Genomic DNA, 20,321 nt, shown 5'->3' with positions numbered 1-20,321 from the left:
CTTTAATGAATGCGGGCACTGTAAATGGAATTATACACTGACGTGTAATTATTTTATTTTGAAGAATTAGATGTGCATTTTATACATTAGACAAATCTATTTGGCTAAACATTTCTAAAAGGTTTATAAAAAATAAATTAAAAAAGTAGAAAAAGTTCTTCGTAGCCCCAAGGAGTTCCAGGCTTCTCAAAAAAGTAAAAGAGTTCAAAAGTCTTGTCTACAAAAATGTACTTGGAACTTTAAACAGTATCACTCACAACAATGTTGAAGTAATTGTGTAATGTTTAATGCAACAATCTTGTTTTCAAGAACATTCTAATGACACGACAACCCTGTTCCAGAGGCTTTAAACTTGCACCTTTTAGAGTTCCCCAAATGCCACAAACCGAAAGACCTGTATGAATTCTGCTCTGCTTTTTAATGAGTGTTGTTGGACTGGTTTCAATCTTCAGCCTGATTTACTGATGAGTTGAGCAAAGTCAAGTGTGAAAAACACCAAGTCACGTTGGTTTGTGTCGAAAGAGCTGTTGACAGAAATAATTGCCCTTACTTGGAAATGTACTGATTTTCAGTTCAAAGTCATGATCGCAGTAGTCGTGGATCAATATGGGTCTTTCAATTACAGATTCTAAAACATTTACATTTATCTTGAATATTTGGTTACATCCTTCTCAATTAACACTTCATTTTGAGGAAATAACAGTTTTGTTCAAACAACTTCTCCAACATCTACTTTTTCTCTAGATTCAGTGTTGAAAATAAAGTGCTAAACCTGCTGTTTTCTTGAAGCTTCCCTTGCAAAGGCCTTTCTTTCGAGGTTCCTCTTCAACAGCTAGAGAGAGCGAGTCACAGCTCACCAATTTCTTTTCCAGCGACTGTGTTCACTCCCATAACACAGTATGCACGGTTGCAAACCTACAACTAGGGTAAAGCTTTTTTAGGGCTTTCTGCAAAAAAAAAGTGAACTGAAAAGACAGGGTTGGTGACATTTTAAGATATTTCAGTTGAAGTTTGTTGCTGAGTCTGTTGTTTGAAATGTTGGAGTGTTTAAACTGTGGGCTGCTGTCGGGGAGACAGCTAATCGGCTTCGGGTGGAAATGATCGAATGTGCTCGTTCGTTTTTGTCTGATATCTGCCAAAACGATTCATTTGTTCTGAGAATCACTGTTCTGTCATGTCCCAAAGCGTGTGTATAATTTGAATAGTACAAGCAGTAATATTTGGAACAAACTGGGTTCAAGTATCCTAAAAGCTCTCTATAGAGAAAAGTTGTAATTACTATCATTATTTTTGACAGATTATTGTTGACATTCTCTATACCTACTGAAAATTAAGGCAGTTTTTAAGACCAATAAAGGAATATTCTGGGTTCAACACAAGTTAAGCTTAATCGACAGCATTTGTGGCATGTATATGTCCACACAAAATAATTTCGATTAATCTGATGTTTATTAAAAAAAAAAGTTAAAATCATGGTTACAGTACAGTACTATAACAATGGAAGTGAATGGGGCCAGTCCATAAACACTCAAATAAATGACGTTTTAAAAGTATGGTCACAAGATGTTAACATTAAACATGTTAATGTGATTGATTAAAAATCACTGTGTGAATATTTTACTTATTTTCCAAAACCATGCTATCCCAGGTTTAGATATAACTTTACTCAGGTGGGGTTAGTAAGTGATTTTAATGAACTAAAATAATGTTAACATGTATAATGTTGTCTTCTTAAGGCTATACTTGTGAAAAAGTATGTATTGAAAAGTTTCTGCTGTGGCCCTATAGACTTTTAGGTGCCTTACTACTGTAACCGCAATTTTTGCTTTTTGCAGGTGGGAGGAGTTTAAATAATTTTTTTGTGTCAATCAGCGTTATGCCAAAAATGCTGTCACTTACTGTAAGCTTAACTTGTATTAGACCCGGAACATTCCTATAAGATTTGCATGGTGCAATTTTTTTAATTAACAACTAAGCCCTTGCCATTCTCATTACTGTAATGCAACAAATTGAATTCCCAATTTTAATTAAATTGTGAAGTATAGTTTTTTTTATGTAATACTGTTACAAATTACTGTATTATTTACAGTACAGGGTTTTTATTCCATTTTATTAATTATAAATATATATATATATATATATATGACCTAGACATGTTTTCACAAGATTCACCTAGAGCAATATTTAGCAGTCAGTGGTTTACAGGTAATATGCCACCGGCACTGTTTAATCTCTGAGGAAGGCGGGGCTGAAACTGGCTGTGCTGTGACTTGTTCATTCTTTTATATGTCAGTCCTAAACCTCTAGTCATAGTCAGCGTTTGTTGTAGTTGAATCTATGACATCCAGAAAAATTAACTTGGGGTGCATGTGAAGCCATCAAATCCAATTGTTTCAACTCCTGAGAGTTTATTATGCACAGCAGATCTTTTATAACCACTTTTGTAACTTAATGTGTTTCTCAACGGAGGTGATGCTGTTGCCTTATTGGCATCTATTATTATCATCGATGTAAAGGGATAGTTCACCCAAAAATTTTAATTCTCTCATATTCTACTCACCCTTATGCCTTCCCAGATGTGTATGACCTACTTTCTTCTGCAGAACAAAATTAAAGATTTTTAGAAGACAATTTCAGCTATGTAAGGCTTTGCAATGCAAGTGAATGTTAACCAGAACTCAGAAGGTCCAAAAAGTACATAAACCAGGCATTAAAATAGTCCATGAGTCTCCAGTGGTTTAATCCATGTCTTCAGAAGCAATATGATAGGTGTGGGGGAGAAACAGATTAATATTAAAGTCCTTTTTTCTTTAACTGTTTCTCATCCACACCTATCAAATTCAGTGGCGGCTGCTGGTCTTTCAAAGAGGGGAAGCTCATTTTCGGCCTACATTATAAACTTATTTACCCTATTTTTTGCACTAAATCAATCTTAGGTGTTGATCTGCCCTGCTGTTTAATTCAAATTTTTTCCTCGTAAGGAAGACTTTCAAATGGCTTCGCCAAAATCAGGTCGACAATATTAGCACCGTCTGCCATCGTGCGCAGTTTCACCCGTACGACGCTAGCCTAGCCTACTGTATGAATGAACGAAGGAACGAACGAACGAACGCTCTAAAACAAAATATATTAAACTTGGTAAAACTGAAACAAGGAATGTGGTGTATAATTGTGTGAAATGTATTATGCAAATTGACTAGCAATTTCGCCAAACAAATATAAAGAAATAGGTTGCAGCAGTTTGTCTTTCGACTACACTTGAGAAATCCGCGATGGGACTGAGCGCGAAATAGCTTCAGTGACTTCTTATAGTACAGATTCGCTGTCAATCAAAAGGAGATGCAGTCTTTCGACAGATCCTCCAATCATCACGCGAAGCCCGAGTCCGGGCCAGCCCACTCCTCATTCACCCCCAGAGACGCTGAGCGTCCGTGGGCGGGACATAATCGCAGCATTTATCCAATGACCGTCTATTTTCGGAGCACTGAAAAAAACTGTTCAGAGCAGCCCCATTGAAGTCAATGGACGCTCGGCTTCAACAGGGAAATGCACTGACGCTACGGGAATGTATAGTAAAAAGTAAATCGAGTCAGCCGACCTGCTATATGTAATGTAGCTGATTCTGAACGAACTCGTCTTCGAGATGAACGTGTTCTAACGCATTTTTAGTCAATAAATTGTTTACACAATAGTACATATTTGACCATTATTTTTTTTACATTATAGGGGAAGCTGAGCTTCCCTTGCAGTCTTAAAGAAATCCCCACTGATCAAATTGCTTCAGAAGACATGGATTAACCACTGGAGTCATATGGATTACTTTTATGCTGCCTTTATGTCCTTTTTGGACCTTCTGAGTCCACTTGCATTGAATGGGACTACAAATGGGACTATTCTCCTGAAAATCTTAATTTGTGTTCCCCTGAAGAAAGAAAGTCACATATCTGGGATGGCATGAGGTTGAGTAAATGATGAGGTAATTTTCATATTTGGGTGAACTATTCCTTTAAGGTATTATTCATTCACAAGTTAACAGGGTCTGTCCTGTGAAGGGGATAGAAAAACAGATAACATGTAAATTAGCTGGTTTATATAATACAGGTCCTTCTCAAAAAATTAGCATATTGTGATAAAGGTCATTATTTTCCATAATGTAATGATAAAAATTAAACTTTCATATATTTTAGATTCATTGCACACCAACTGAAATATTTCAGGTCTTTTATTGTTTTAAAACTGATGATTTTGTCATACAGCTCATGAAAACCCAAAATTCCTATCTCAAAAAATTAGCATATCATGAAAAGGGTCTCTAAACGAGCTATTAACCTAATCATCTGAATCAACTAATTAACTCTAAACACCTGCAAAAGATTCCTGAGGCTTTTAAAAACTCTCAGCCTGTTTCATTACTCAAAACCGCAATCATGGGTAAGACTGCCGACCTGACTGCTGTCCAGAAGGCCATCATTGACACCCTCAAGCAAGAGGGTAAGACACAGAAAGACATTTCTGAACAAATAGGCTGTTCCCAGAGTGCTGTATCAAGGCACCTCAGTGGGAAGTCTGTGGGAAGGAAAAAGTGTGGCAAAAAACGTTGCACAACGAGAAGAGGTGACCGGACCCTGAGGAAGATTGTGGAGAAGGACCGATTCCAGACCTTGGGGACCTCGCGGAAGCAGTGGACTGAGTCTGGAGTAGAAACATCCAGAGCCACCGTGCACAGGCGTGTGCAGGAAATGGGCTACAGGTGCCGCATTCCCCAGGTCAAGCCACTTTTGAACCAGAAACAGCGGCAGAAGCGCCTGACCTGGGCTACAGAGAAGCAGCACTGGACTGTTGCTCAGTGGTCCAAAGTACTTTTTTCGGATGAAAGCAAATTTTGCATGTCATTCGGAAATCAAGGTGCCAGAGTCTGGAGGAAGACTGGGGAGAAGGAAATGCCAAAATGCCTGAAGTCCAGGCCATGTCAGCTGCTGGTGTTGGTCCACTGTGTTTTATCAAGGGCAGGGTCAATGCAGCTAGCTATCAGGAGATTTTGGAGCACTTCATGCTTCCATCTGCTGAAAAGCTTTATGGAGATGAAGATTTCATTTTTCAACACGACCTGGCACCTGTTCACAGTGCCAAAACCACTGGTAAATGGTTTACTGACCATGGTATTACTGTGCTCAATTGGCCTGCCAACTCTCCTGACCTGAACCCCATAGAGAATCTGTGGGATATTGTGAAGAGAAAGTTGAGAGACGCAAGACCCAACACTCTGGATGAGCTTAAGGCCGCTAGCGAAGCATCCTGGGCCTCCATAACACCTCAGCAGTGCCACAGGCTGATTGCCTCCATGCCACGCCGCATTGAAGCAGTCATTTCTGCAAAAGGATTCCCTACCAAGTATTGAGTGCATAACTGAACATAATTATTTGAAGGTTGACTTTTTTTTGTATTAAAAACACTTCTTTTATTGGTCGGATGAAATATGCTAATTTTTTTAGATAGGAATTTTGGGTTTTCATGAGCTGTATGCCAAAATCATCAGTATTAAAACAATAAAAGACCTGAAATATTTCAGTTGGTGTGCAATGAATCTAAAATATATGAAAGTTGAATTTTTATCATTACATTATGGAAAATAATGACCTTATCACAATATGCTAATTTTTTGAGAAGGACCTGTACTTTGCATAAAGTGCTGAAAGCAGCTTTTTAATGAAATGACATGCAGAAAATGTCCCTATTTCCTGAAAGATATTGAAATGGGTACCATGAAGTACCCCACCAGTGGCAGTCTATATTCTGTCTGTTCTGTTTCTCCACGGTCTCTACAAGTTAGCTAAATATTTTCAACTGATATAAATATTTCATGTCCATTTGTTGATTTATTTGATAAGTAGCCCTGTAAAAATTTGCCTCATGAATATGTACAGTCAGTCTGGCATTATTGCTAAATAAACCCCTTCAGGATTATAGGCTATATTTGACCAACAGACTGAAAATGATCCCTTACTAATGCAAGTCTAAATATATTTTTAATCACACATTTTTATTATCACAGTTTTTATTTCTCCCTAGATCTCGGTAGTAGTCTTTTGATGGTGCCAGAGCTCCTAGCAGTCTCCTTGGTTACAGGGACCCCATGTGGTAAAAAACAGAGTTGCATCAGTCCCTAAAAAATTGTGGAAATGGCGGTATGAGAAATGCTGTGATTCTGTGAAGGTTGCATCATTGCATCTTTTTTCCATGCAGAAGAAGTGAATGGTGACTGGGGCTAACATTGTGCCTAACAACTGCTTTTGTGTTCCACAAAAGAAAAAACTAAACTAAACTAGGGCTTGTTTTGGAACAACATAAGTGTGAGTGAATGATGACAGAATTTGTATTTTTGGGTGAACTGTCCCTTTAAGTCAGTATTTCAAAGCTCCCGTGTAAGTTGATAATGAGCTAAGAGAGTGTGATATGTAAGACTTTCTCCACATATTTCACTTGAATTATTATATTTATGATCCTTTAACTCTAATCAGAACACTTTGGGAGTCATCGAACAAGGTTGATTTTTCCAGAAAGCCCATTAGTAGTTGTTGATGGCTTAATTTTCTGAACAGCACAGTTGTAAAGCAGGATTAGGTAGGATTGTAAAATAAGTGCACAACAGAAGTCTGGAAAACCGCACCTACAATCTTACTACAGTATTTTACATTTCCCAGGGAGCATATTCTATAGATTGATTGAAAAGTTAAAGTAAGTCCAACACCTATTTTGCTTTCTTACTGTGTGACGCATTTTCAGTGTAACAGGATATTCACTGAAATGTAGTAGAAAAATAATTGTTTAAAAGCAGATTGCATCGGACAAGGGGAGGTGAGACAATCAAACACTGGTTCAGACTCAAACAAACATACCAAGTGTGCAAACAATCTTCTGATTTTCCCAGAAGGGAAAACATAAAAAATACAAATAAAAAAAATGGGCAGATAAGACTTCAGATTGGCTATGATGGACAGATTTCGTGCTTGCAGTAACCTTTTCGAGACCATGATGAAAACAGGAAGAAAAGATGGGTTTGATTAGTTTTCACTCCAAATGTTTTGGAATATAAAATCAGTTTAATGTCTCTCTGACCAACGATGACTCACCAATATACACAAGTAATGTGTTTAACTCCTGAACCAGGGTCAGGTTCGTCATTGCACAAACAATGTTAAGTGTCTGAAGTGCATCAGGAAACAAGGGTCCTGAATCAGTTGATTGAGGCATTTGACTGGTTGAGTCATGACTTTCATTACCTATATATACCTACGGGGAAAGATATTTTAGTCGTAATTTACACTAATCAGATTACTCCACTTAAATTGCTCATTAGGAGAGAAGCATTTAAAATTGACCACATTAACCTTATAAAAGTTCAACCAAAGTTCATCTTTATTCACTACAAGAAACTTTTTGTTCTTGCCATCATATACAGTACGCTCCAAAAATATTGAAGCCTATTTTTATGATTTACACAGTTCAATTACATGACTGATTTGACTTGAATTGTGTAATGTTTAGCCAAATTAAACTAATAAAATTCAATTAATGATTAAATAGTTTGTGTCATTATTTTTATCATTATTTTTATCATTTGTGTCATTTCTTTTTATTTTTATTGTCAGGCGAGAACCGGCATGACAATATAAACAATATTTTAATGAAGAACTTAAACCAAAAGACACAAACACACACACATATGATGGACAGCTGCCCATAAATGCTCTCTCTCTGTCGCACCACGGTCCGCAGTCGGCCTTTATCCCTCTCGGTGGCTTGATTAGCCTGATAAGGGGCCAGGTGTGTAAAATCATGACCCAGCCCCGCCCTCCGCCCTAATCAATTTGATTAATCTTGTTTTAGAAGCAACGCTGCATAAGATATTTCGGGTTTTCAGAGAATGTATTTTTAACATGTGTGTTTTGTCTTACTGAACTGGCAGAGTTTTTATAGTCAAAACAAGTGAACAAAATCTACCAGTGCTGAAGAAGTAATCCTAAGTATTTAGAATACGTTACTGACCTTGAGTAATCTAGTGGAATACATTACAAATTACATTTTACAGCATGTATTCTGTAGTGGAATACATTTCAAAAGTAACCCTCCTAACCCTCTATATATATATATATGTATACACTGTATATATTTGGTGTTGTTTCCTGCTTGAAAACCACTGGGGCGGCTGTGGCTCAGTTGGTAGAGTGGGTTTTGGCCACTAATTGCAGGATTGGTGGTTCAAATCCTGGCCCACACGACTCCACATACTGAAGTTTTCCTTGGGCAAGGCACTGAACCCCAAGTTGCTCCCAATGGCCGGCTAGAGTCACACAGCCACAGTGTAAAGTGCTTTGAAAACCGTTAAGGTTAAAAAGGCACTATATAATTGCAGATTGTGAACTCCAATCTCTCAGACATCACTGTCATGCGTGTTGTTCTTTGAGCCAACGATGAGAGGAAAATCTTCAACCAAGCTGTTTTTGGCATCAGGTCCAAAAGCCAGTGTCTGTCATGGTATGGGGGTTTGTAAGTGCCCATGGGTAACTTTCACATCTGTGAGGGCACCATTAATGAAGATATGTACACATTTTGGAGCAACATATTCTACCATCCAGACACGTCTTTTCCAGGGTCACACATTTTCACTACTGAAATAGATTTTTGCCACACCCCTGCATTTTTGACCAGTGAGGAACTGCATTCCTTTCCATCACAGCCGTTTGGTGAGTATGGTGAGCATTATAGACATGCTTTAAATTTAGTTGCTGACAGAGCGTGGGATTTATGCATTTAGCATAAATTTTGTATGTTTCTAATCCCACATGTGCATGTCTGATGAAACATACCGCACATCTATTTGTGTGCATTTGCACTGGGAGAAGTAGATCAAGATTTATTCTAGTTCTACAGAAACCTTTGGGGAAGGTCACCACTGGTCAAACCAGTCTAACATTGACTGACAACAACTTTATATGTAAAATGGATGATAATATTTGTATCTAAACAGGTTTCCCAAACACTCCTACCAACCTTTCAGCCTCGTCTTCCATTATTTGTCTACCGCCCAAACTCACTACGTTGGTTGAGCCAAAAATTGACATGTCAGTACACTTAAACAGAGCAATGTTGAAAGCACAACAGAGCCAACGTGGGTATACTCTTTAGGTCTCTGCACATTGTGATTTTAGTGTCTCTAGTGAGTCTGAAGGAGTGGAATGTGTGTAATTTGTGGTGTTTTTCTGTGTATATAAGGTATGTGTAATTTTTTTGGTCTTGTCTGTAAAGTGTGTGTGTTTGATAGGCTTCAACACAGCTCCAGATGGAGAGATTGTTAGAAATCAGGCCTCCCCTGCTGCTCATCTCAGAAGCTCTGGCCTCCATCCCATCGTTGTCACGGTGCAGATTCGAGTATCTCCAGGTTTGGTGTAGGCTCTGCACACTGTGACCAAGATAAGGTGCCTCGTAGTGTCTTGATGACTTCCAATTCGTCAATGCCAAGACTCTTTCCTCTGTCACAAAACGTGCTGTGAGTCCTGATCACCACGTGGCCTCCAAGATTGCTGCCACTGCATCTCATTTTGATGTTTGGAGGGATGTAATTTGCAGCAGCCCTCTTTCAAAGGCAATCAAACATGATTCATCTTGTCATTTGCATTTCCACATTACCTTTCATGTCGAATACCCTGAATAACTCTTAAATAAATATGGTGGAAAAAAGTCCAGTGCCATGAGCTTCAATTGACAGCAAACAAATAACAAATAAAAATAATTTTCATCTAAAATGTTTCAGATGTCAGAAATGGCCATATTGAGATTAGTAGGCCCATTACACAACAATCATGCTATCTAATGTGCATCTTATAATGTTACAGAAAGCAAAGGCGTCATTGACGGGTGGGCAGGTCCCTACCACTTTTTGCCTTTGCCAATTTTTCCCTTGCACTTTTTGAAACCGCTTTCTTCAGGCATGTGTCTACTTTTTGAAAACTGACTTTTACATGCTGCGTTCTACATTTCGTCGCAGTTTTCTGGAGAAATGCACACTAAAGTAACTACAACAACTTAACATTTTATTCATTTTCACAAAAATCGCAGCTAAAACGGCTGGTTATGACTTTATTAACACTTATTTTTAACACTTTTACTCTCACACTACTATGTTATGATATCGAAACACTTTTACGATAACACATCAATGAAAAACGATATATTTTAATACTTGTATTACTGACCCACCATCATTTACACATAAATAGCCTGCGCGATAGCTCATCACATAGAGCGTTGGACTTTGAACTTGGAAGTCTGCAGTTCGAGCCCAGTCAAACACACAAGCTGACACGTGACATGGAAGTGTCACAGAAGCAACATGCGGTTAGGACATTAGAAAATGTGCTTTTCATTTCACAATTTGTTTTTGGACACTACCAGTTTAGGTGTTGGTTTAGGGCAGTGTTTCCCAACCTTTTTTCTGCCACGGCACACTTTTTACGACTAATAAATTCTATGGCACATCACTATCCCACATAGGCTAACCATCATCGATATTTTTCCTTTTCAAGAAATTGTACATGTTTTTTGTCCATCTTAGTAGCATGTTTAATTGTAATGTTTGAAATTGCAAAAAAAAAACTAAAACAAGTCACATAGGTAGGCTATGCTTTGTGAGGTCACAGGTGGCAAGAGCCCTAAATGGGTAATGAAAAAACAACAAATTTGTTTCTTTTCTAATTTGTAGATTTGCTAGCCCAGGATTGTACATGGCAACTTGCCCAAAAGTTGTTGAGCTGTCCTTTTCTGCATATCGTGGCGCCGTTTTGTGGTCCGTTCTACATAACGCGGCGGCTCATTTTTGCTTATCACAGCCCATTCGGCACGTTTCGCGGATGCATCACCAGCACGCTCAGTTCTCGCTCTGGCCAGTCCGCCCATGATCAGCCCCAAAGTGCGTCGGCCCACTGGGAAAATGCCCGGCATGCCAGATTGCCAGTCCAGCCCTGCACTTAACAATCACAAAAGTGACCGATTATGGTTTCAAAATGGCAAATTTCTACGAATGGTAAGGAGTTTGGATACCTGAAATTAGATTTTTTTTTTACATGCATTTATTTATTTTGTGGAATTTTATCATTTAAAAACACTGGTGTGCCGCGGCACAGTGGTTGGGAAACACTGGTTTAGGGTGAGGATGTCTGTTTTGTTTACCTCTCATTTGCTTTTTAGAACACTATTGGTTAGGTTTAGGTTAGGGAGGTACATTTTAATTATTAAAATGTCCATTTAATACCTTAAAAACCTTGTCTCATTACGACATAATTACACTCGCTTTTGGCGCCATCCGATGAAAATGTCCCTAGGGAACTATAGCAAAACTTGTAATAAGGCTAGTCATTTTGTTTAGCAAAATTGTTGCCATGGTCACATAATGTTCATGAGATCAGACTGCCTGTTCTTGAGCAGGGGTTTCCATTTCTTTTGTGTTTGTTTTATTAAGTGGCGATCAGCACTGGAGTTTGTTATTTTTAATGTCATAATGAGTGCTTGTTGGGGCTGTAATCAGGGATGTTGAGTGACAGCGGTGGGCGATATTCTCTCGTGCATTCAGACATGCGCTCTATTTGCTCCACTGTTCTACACGTCAGCTTCCTTTCTAGATAAATGCCAAAGCAAAATGTAAACAGATCTGTCCCCGTTCATGATATGCATTCTCTGATGTACAGATTAATTAGGGCGGGTTAAATCCCAGAACTCCTTGTACTAGAGGCAAAAACTTACTGATCCAAGTATTTATTCACTGTCTGAAAAAAACCCTACACTGCCAGTGTTAGATGTATGGATCAAGTTATCGAATTAATTATGTGAATTATTTATTGAATCATTGAATGGATCATTATTGGCCATCAAGTACAACTAGTTATCAAAACAGTAAAATATTGTTCTAATTTATGTTCATGAGGCCTAGCAGTAGCATATTCCTTTGTTTGTTTAAGTGGCACAGCAGCAATAGCTCGACTAAAGGTGGTCGCACTCCAGACGAGAAGTGCCAAGCAGCGGCAAGGACAAGGCACAGGTATCAAAAATTAGGGGATTCCCTTGTTCAAGAATGAATAGCATTAGAGTAAATAATCTATGCTCTTTGATCATGATTTGGGTTGAAGCTAATGGAAAATATGCGAGTTGCGCTCCGTGGTGCGGTAAAAATTTGAGTAGCCTCCGGAGTCGAAGCTGGGCGCTGTCGACAGACGGCAAGTGGCGGCAGCGGTGTGCATACCTTCATTGAAAACAGTTGTTTCGATTTTAGTCTGGTGTGTGACCCCCTTTATGGTGTGAGTTTGGGGTGGGACTTTGAATTGGTACAACCAATGGAAGACAGGGGAGTTTTCGGGAATACATTTGAAAACAGTGATATAAGAGTTGGAACTTATTGGTTCCCTGACAACAAAGTATTGCAGCAGTTCTATGGTACAACTTTAGTATTAGATTTTACTACAATAATACTTTGATATATACCATGATTCTGAATGATTACCATGTTCATATAGGCCTTTATTCCTATCAAGGTAACCTCCAAAATACCATGGTATTACCATGCAACATGTCCAAAAACACACAGTTGTACCAACTTCTTTCACTTTCAGATGTTATGTAACAATTACATAAAATGTTTACAAAATTAAAAACTTTAAATATTTTATATTCTTAAAAATGTGTAGAGTTTTGTTATGAAATTGTAAATCTTAACATAAATTTGTTTTGAATCTGTGTTATCTAATGTATGCATATTAAATGCCTTCAGTGTTCAATACAACAAGAGTAAACTATAGAATAATATTTTATGTAATGTATAACTTACTGTTTGATAATATGTAGTATTTTATTTCAGACCACCATTATGTGGTCCAACCAGGCTTTGCATAAGGGTATTTATCTGAGGAGTGCTGCTTGAGTGTGTTGTTCAATCCTTTTGAATCATTTAATTTGTATGAATCACTCGAAGCGAATCGCAGAATTGTTCAGTTCTTTTTTGAGCTCTCATTTGGTTTGCGTTGTTCATGAGTTGTAGGCTGGCTAAGTCATAAATTATCACTACTGTAAATAAAATTAGACATTTGGGAAGTCTCATAGTTGCTGTTGTTTTCTAATTTCTTTACCTCCGCTTTTGAGTGACGCGTGAACCGCTTAATCTTTCTAAACGACTCTTTCAAACGATCCTTTCTAAAGAACCGATTCACTAAACGACTCGGACTTCCCAACGCTCGCTGGAATGAGAGCGCGTGGGGCTGCATTCGCTCGAGCGCATAAAAAGCGCAGCATCATTTTAAAAGCACCACCTTCAGAAGACGAAACGCAAAATGGCATCGCTAATTTAGCACTCGTTTGGGAAGCAGCATTTATAGGAATATAGGACCCTCATTCTTTTCTGAAATAATAAAGATCACACATAGGACACAAGCCTGGAAATCAACGGTGGACAGTGGGGGGAATTCGGGGACAGTTATGGCGGGGGTGGGAGCCAGGGGGAGAAAGACGGGACTCCCGGGGTTCTGTTGGAAAACGTGTTATTTCCATATTCTTTTCTGGGTCGTGTCTGTTTGTGGAGAAGAGAGGACCTTCATCGTTGAGGTACGTTCCTGTTTATGTCCACCATCATCACCTCCGTTGGCTGCGCGTTTAAGGGATCTGTCCAATTGAGCATCACTAAATGGATACGTTAGTAACGCACAGGTTTTGGGTTGCAAATACCCATTATAATTTATTCCAATAGCTTTTATAAGATGAAGTGGCTAAGACATAAATAGAGGATGGTTTAGGGATACATAAACAATTTAAACAACAAATGCACACGGTTCCTCTTGCGTATGCTAATTATATTTTCTAATCGTTTTAAACTGTAGCCAGTTACAACCATACCTAGCCAAATTGTTTTATATATATATATATAAAAACAAAAAACATAACGTATATGAAATCAGTAGACCAAAGAAGCACAACAATACAAAGCACAACATACTATGGCAAGCCGGTTTAACTTTTATTCATTTCCAGGATATGAATTCTTGATATCAACAATTCAGTTTTCACTAGTTAAAATGATAGTTATTGATATCAGGAATTCGATATCTACTAGTAACAATGGCAGTTTTTGATATCAGAAATTAAATTTCCACTAGTAACAATGCTAATTCTTGATATCAACAATTACATTTTTACTAGTTAAATGCTCATTCTAGATATCAAGAATTGCATTTCAACTAGTAAAAACTATAATTCTTGATATCTGTAATTGTATTTTCACTAGTGAAATGTCACCATAGGCTGCCATTCAAAATCAATTGTTGATATCAAGAATTGATTTCTTACTTGTTGAAATTCCAATTTCACATATCAGAAATACAATTCATACTAGTAAAAACCTTTATTTTTGATATCAAGAATTCAGTTGTCACTAGTTGAAATGTCTATTCTTGATATCAACAATTGAATTGCTACTAGTAACAATGTTCATTTTTGATCTCAGTAATTCCATTTTCACTAGTGACAATGTTCATTTCTGATATCATGAATGTGATTGTTACTAGTAAGAAAGCCATTTTAGATATCTGAAATTATATTGATATCAGAAATACATTTTCAGATATCAAAAAGTAAAATCTTTACTAGTAGCAATTAAATTGTTTATATCTAGAATATAAATTTTTACTAGTAACCACGTAATTATTGATATCAAAAATGATATAAATACAAAGCTGATATGTGTATTTGGAATTATAACTAGGAAGAAATCAATTCTTGATATCAACAATTGATTTTGAATGGCAGCCTATGGTGACATTTCACTAGTGAAAATACAATTACAGATATCAAGAATTATAGTTTTTACTAGTTGAAATACAATTCTTGATATCTAGAATAAGCATTTAACTAGTAAAAATGTAATTGTTGATATCAAGAATTAGCTACTTGTGGAAATTTAATTTCTGATATCAAAAATTTCCATTGTTACTAGTAGATATCGAATTCCTGATATCAATAACTATCATTTTAACTAGTGAAAATTGAATTGTTGATATCAAGAATTCATATCCTGGAAATGAATAAAAGTTAAATCGGCTTGCCATAGCACAACTGCATCCAAAACAATGCACCCAACCATTCACATCTGAATACATTGTTTATACCAGAAAAATAGTGACACTTTTTGTGACATTATGCACAGCTGCAACAATAACAATGCAACCATCCACATGTGAATATATTCGTATTATTGCTCTGCTCCATCTTGGTTTATGTTCGGTCCCAGACTGGCATTAAGTGTTTGATGTTAGCTCTTCCTGGAAATACAGCACACTGAAACCATTATCAGGTTGCCAGTAATTGGATAATTTCATTGGTCCACTCACTCCTCATGCATTCCCATATGATACCCCTATATATATATATATATATCTCCTTTGTCTCTAAAGGTAACACGTTTAGACTTATACTCAATGCAATGTTAGATATAAGATGTGCAATGATACAACTGATGCTGTTCAAGATGCATGCATCTTATTGAGCAAAAATATGACAAAGACTTTCAGTTCATATGTTGATTAGATACCAAAATGATTTACTTTAAAGACCCCAAACTGTTTTGAGCTATATTATTCTGTTAAGGGGTGCATTTATAACTACATTGTTTTGATGTGAAGAAAACAAAGCTGTTTTTGTATGTGTTCCAAATATAGGTTCCTCAATAATTGATGGGAAAGCCAGGGAGGCTTTTGAGTCGAGAGGCAGTGCTCGCAAGAACAGTTCTGCCAGATTCAGCTTTGTTGTGGCAATGGGTTACTTGCTGATCAGAGATCCTACAATTTATTATGTTGTTTCACATTTTTGATGTACAAAAAGCTATTATGCCAAAAAAAAAAGGTAATTAGATAAGTAGGTTATTAGACGTGCACTCTTTTAAATTAAATTGACTTAATTTAATGTAAAACATTGATTTTTATCGTGCAACTGATTTTAAAATCAAAGCTCTTTAAGGCTGCCGACATGCACGATTCTCCCAATTGGTGACCTCTTGTAAACTGTTGTGAAAGAATAACGATGACCTAAAAAATATTACAAAGACAATTGTATTATTAGACTATGCAAACTGTGTTTTAGTTGTTATTGCAGAAAAAAGACAACATGATAGAGCTATGTATATTTTTAAGATGTTGTCCATGTCCATTTTTTACTCTTGTGCTAGAAGCAAGGGCATAGATTTGAACATGGGATGGGGAGGGGGGACCCCTCCATCTCTTTGCTTCATTCACAAGAGTGACTTACAGATGAAGGCTTTGTATGCTTTCAAATAACAGCATCATGATATTTATTGATATATTACACAATAGGATTACATATAAACAACATTTACATTTATGCATTTGGCAGACGCTTTTATCCAAAGCGACTTACAGTGCACTTATTATAGGGAAAAAAAACCTGGAGCAACCTGGAGTTAAGTGCCTTGCTCAAGGACACAATGGGTGGTGGCTGTGGGGATCGAACCAGTGACCTTCTGATTTACAGTTATGTGCTTTAGCCCACTACACCACCACCACTCCACATTAGTTGCACTCCATAAAAGAATAACAATAAGTGGCTTATTGAATTAATGAAGTCTATATTTTTATGTCTCTTGCTGGCTTTGGTTGTTACAAACAAAATATGAAATTGCCTAAACAAAAAGCTATTATTTTACTCATATTTGCAATCTTAAAAAAATAGTGAAAAGAAAGGGTTTCTATGTCAGTCACCAAAATAATCTCAATGACCATGATAATCCAGTTAACTGTGCACATTCTGTTCTCAGATTTCAATCTTTTTAGACGATGATATCAGATACTACATTACAGTACATAGATTATATCATCCATCTCTGGCTGCTTTCTGCTTCCCTAGATTAATATAATAGCTTCAATCATCATCACACGAGCAATGATTGTTTGCTTTGGGTTTTTAGCGTGTTTTGTTGCATTTGTAGTTGTTTGGTTGAGGTGTGGTGTGGTGTAAAATTAACAGCAGATGCCTTTGGAGTACTTGTCAATTGTGTTAAGTGTGTCAGTACGTCTGGCCAACCATAAAGAACCATCTGTTCTTAAGTCAGTTGGATAATACGGAAGAGCGGGGCAGTGCTGCTAATGGTTGAAGAGGAATATGGCTCTTCCAACTCATGTGTTTTGTTCGCCAAACACTTCATAGTCTCACACTCTTAAATCAGTCTCGTCTTTTTTCGACTCGCTATCGTGACGTTTTACCTCATGTGTCATACAGTGAGTAGTCTCTTGTTGATACTAGCTTTGGATTGTTGCCTTAGAGCTGATTTGGAGATATGTATGCATACTATTGTGCCCTTACATGTGTAATACATAATTCTTGAACTTTTAAATTTGACTTCCGCTTGAGAAAGCATCTGGTGTGTGTGTGTGTCTCACAAAGTTAGGCCTAGACTTTGAAGTAGAGAGTGACCGATGGTGGATTTTGCAGATACCAATAACAAAGCTGGTTGAAAAAGCCGATAGCTGATTAATCGGGTGATTGTTTTTAGAAATTGATTTATAGGATGTTAAAAAATGTCTTAGTCTTTTGTTAATATGAAGGAAACAGACATGAACAAAATCCAAGATGCAGTTTATTGTTCAACCAAAATCACAATAACCAGAAAAAATGAAGATATTTTACAATTATCTATATTTAGCATAAGTATTTAACAAAGTTTTTAAACATCATTTATAGCCTATATATTCAACAGCTGTAGGGTTTTTGTTTATATTTTATCAGATGAGGTTTAATTAGGTTTTACATTTTTTTTTTGTCTTAACCTGTTGATACGCAATTGCCTGCACTCGGTGGTGATGTCACTCTGCTTACATTTAATATATAATTTACCATCTATAAATGTAATTAATGTTAACAAATTATACATCTTTTCAAAGGTCTAAGGGTTCAACATTGATATCGATCTCTGTTTCACGATAGCAATCCTCCAGAAACAGCAATTTAGTTATTTGTGCCTGGAGTACAAATGAAAACATGCAATATCAAAACGGGACTTCATACCTTTGTTTTGAAAATACGATCTCCAGATGAATCTAGTTCAACACACTTGGGTCAATTGTCCATGACAAGCATTCATTGAAAACATCCAATCAGATAAATCAGAGAAATATTGATATATTCTCCATTGTTTACATGAGATCTCGCCTGAAAGAATTACCCTTCGTCATCGTTCTTCAACAAACTGCAATCTGAGCAGCATTCATGTTGTAAAACTGTATATTATCATATATATTAGAGTCTCATAAACAAAACGACCCCATCTCCAAAGTCTGTTTTAAAAATGGGGCATAGTTTTATTCATGATAGCCGAGCAGTGCAGTCAGATTTAGTGTCGTCTTGAAAGGTGGAGCCTTAATTTTACTCTGTACGCTTCCAGTGATTTTACTGAGAAAAAAGCTGCAGGAACCTCATTTTTTATTAGATCATCTTCAAATTTGAAACATAACTTCTTTAGACTTGTGGCTTTGAGAACATTGTATTTCTGGGCTGTCTTGGCACTTTTATTATTGTTTTTTAGATTATAAAACATGTTCAGCACAAAATATTTCCATTACTATAAACATCTTCTCTAACTTTAAAAAGTAACAACATATAGTAATACTGATACATGGGAAATAAAGCCCAAAGTGTCTTCTTTCAAAAGATACTACAATTGTGTCCATACTTCAAAGGGTCCAGTAAATACAACCATTTAAGTTCAGGTATGTCATTTTCATGGTTTGTGCTCAACAAGGGGGTGCGTATCAACAGGTTTCTTTCATAAAAATGTAAAAATGGCTCCGCCTCTGAAACGCCTTTCCTTGTTGGCTGACATCACCAATCCCTCTTATTTTGCAACTCCTCCCCTCCAACCATGCTCCATTCTGGTATTTAATGCCCACTTTTCATGATCCAACAATGTCCTGATTACTACATTATTTCTTGTTGCATATCCTATTTCACTCAAAAAGTCACATTGCAGCAAGTTGGGTTGTAAATGCTGTTTCATGTTGATTGTCAACATGACAAATGTGATTACTCTTAGAGGTGACTTCTGCCGAACATTTTAACCTGAATACAGTCTAAAATGGCTGTTATTTGCAGCCTAGGCTCCTGGTCCGTAACATTACGGGGTTCATTACACGTATCGTGGGCGTTCCAAGGTGAAATGTCCACTATGTGGCGCTAAAAGCGAGTTAAATGTTCTCCCAAACAAATTAGCTTTTTAAGGTTAATGCTCTATCGAGTTTTAAATCACCAAAGCCGACCTCCCTACCCTAAACCTAACCAACAGTATCATTAAAGTGAGAAAAGTTCAGCAAAAGCATAAATATCATACACTATGCAGCAAAGCACAACATTTCCATCCGTAATTCATGTCATTTTAATGGTACATCTTCATTAATTTTTATACATTTGTAAATTGGTGATATTGTTTTGTGCATACCTATAAACTTGTCTTAAGTGCATTTCACCCCTTTCTCTCCTTGTTGATCACGATTGACTCAGATGCCGAACTGAACGGATGACATGCCATTCAGTTGTTCAGCAGATCCTCATTTTCGAGTGTGTCGTTCAGTTTATTTATGAACGACATCATCTTGTTCAGACTCAAATGACTGACTAGTACTAGTTCAGTGAAGGGCTGTATTTGCTAAGCGTGTCGAACTAATGATACACTCCTTCACAGCCCGCACTCGAATGCTGTTGGTTCATGTTATAGTCAGTCTTTACAAGCATGAAAAGCCTCCAAAGCAGTCTCGGGCTTCAAACTACAGCTCATTGGTTTTGAAAGGAAGAGATGTCAGTGAACAAAAATATGCGTAAGTGTTTGGAGGTGAACGAGAATGATTTGTTCACTTAAAAGCTTTGCTCAAAAAGACTGATTCATTCAGAATGAGCTCTTTTAACTTAGCCAAGTAAGGAACCACCTAGCAATCACCCTAAACACACTAGATGAACAAGCTCGACATTGACATGTTGCTTCCATATGAATAGTAATCTATATGACTCCAATGGATGAATTAATGTCTTCTGAATTGAAAGGCTTGGTGTGTGTAAAAAAATAGATCAATATTAAAAACTTTTTTACTAAAAATTTTCACTTCTGTCCAGCTGTGACTAGGGTTCAAACTGCCTCTCATGTGATTTTAGCACGAAAGCCTCCTCTGCATAGATATTCATACATAGATACCTTATTAGCAGCTGTTCCTATGGACCACATTACTGTTTCC

At 37.1% G+C, this 20,321-nt stretch overlaps 1 protein-coding gene across 1 annotated transcript in view; it reads left to right on the top strand.

The window, feature by feature from the left end:
• Window positions 1-13,518: 13,518 nt before the first annotated feature.
• LOC127653570 (matrix metalloproteinase-24-like) overlaps window positions 13,519-20,321 on the top strand; it is a 37,711-nt gene continuing 30,908 nt past the window's right edge. The window contains exon 1 of the mRNA XM_052140283.1: window positions 13,519-13,644. Coding sequence (XP_051996243.1) covers window positions 13,519-13,644 — 126 coding nt within the window. The remainder of the gene's footprint in view (window positions 13,645-20,321) is intronic.

Source organism: Xyrauchen texanus, chromosome 13 (assembly GCF_025860055.1).
Source record: "Xyrauchen texanus isolate HMW12.3.18 chromosome 13, RBS_HiC_50CHRs, whole genome shotgun sequence".
In the NCBI taxonomy this organism is placed as follows: Eukaryota; Metazoa; Chordata; class Actinopteri; order Cypriniformes; family Catostomidae; genus Xyrauchen; species Xyrauchen texanus.
Note: the sequence above shows the minus strand (reverse complement) of the source record. Positions and strands in the feature narration are given on the sequence as shown.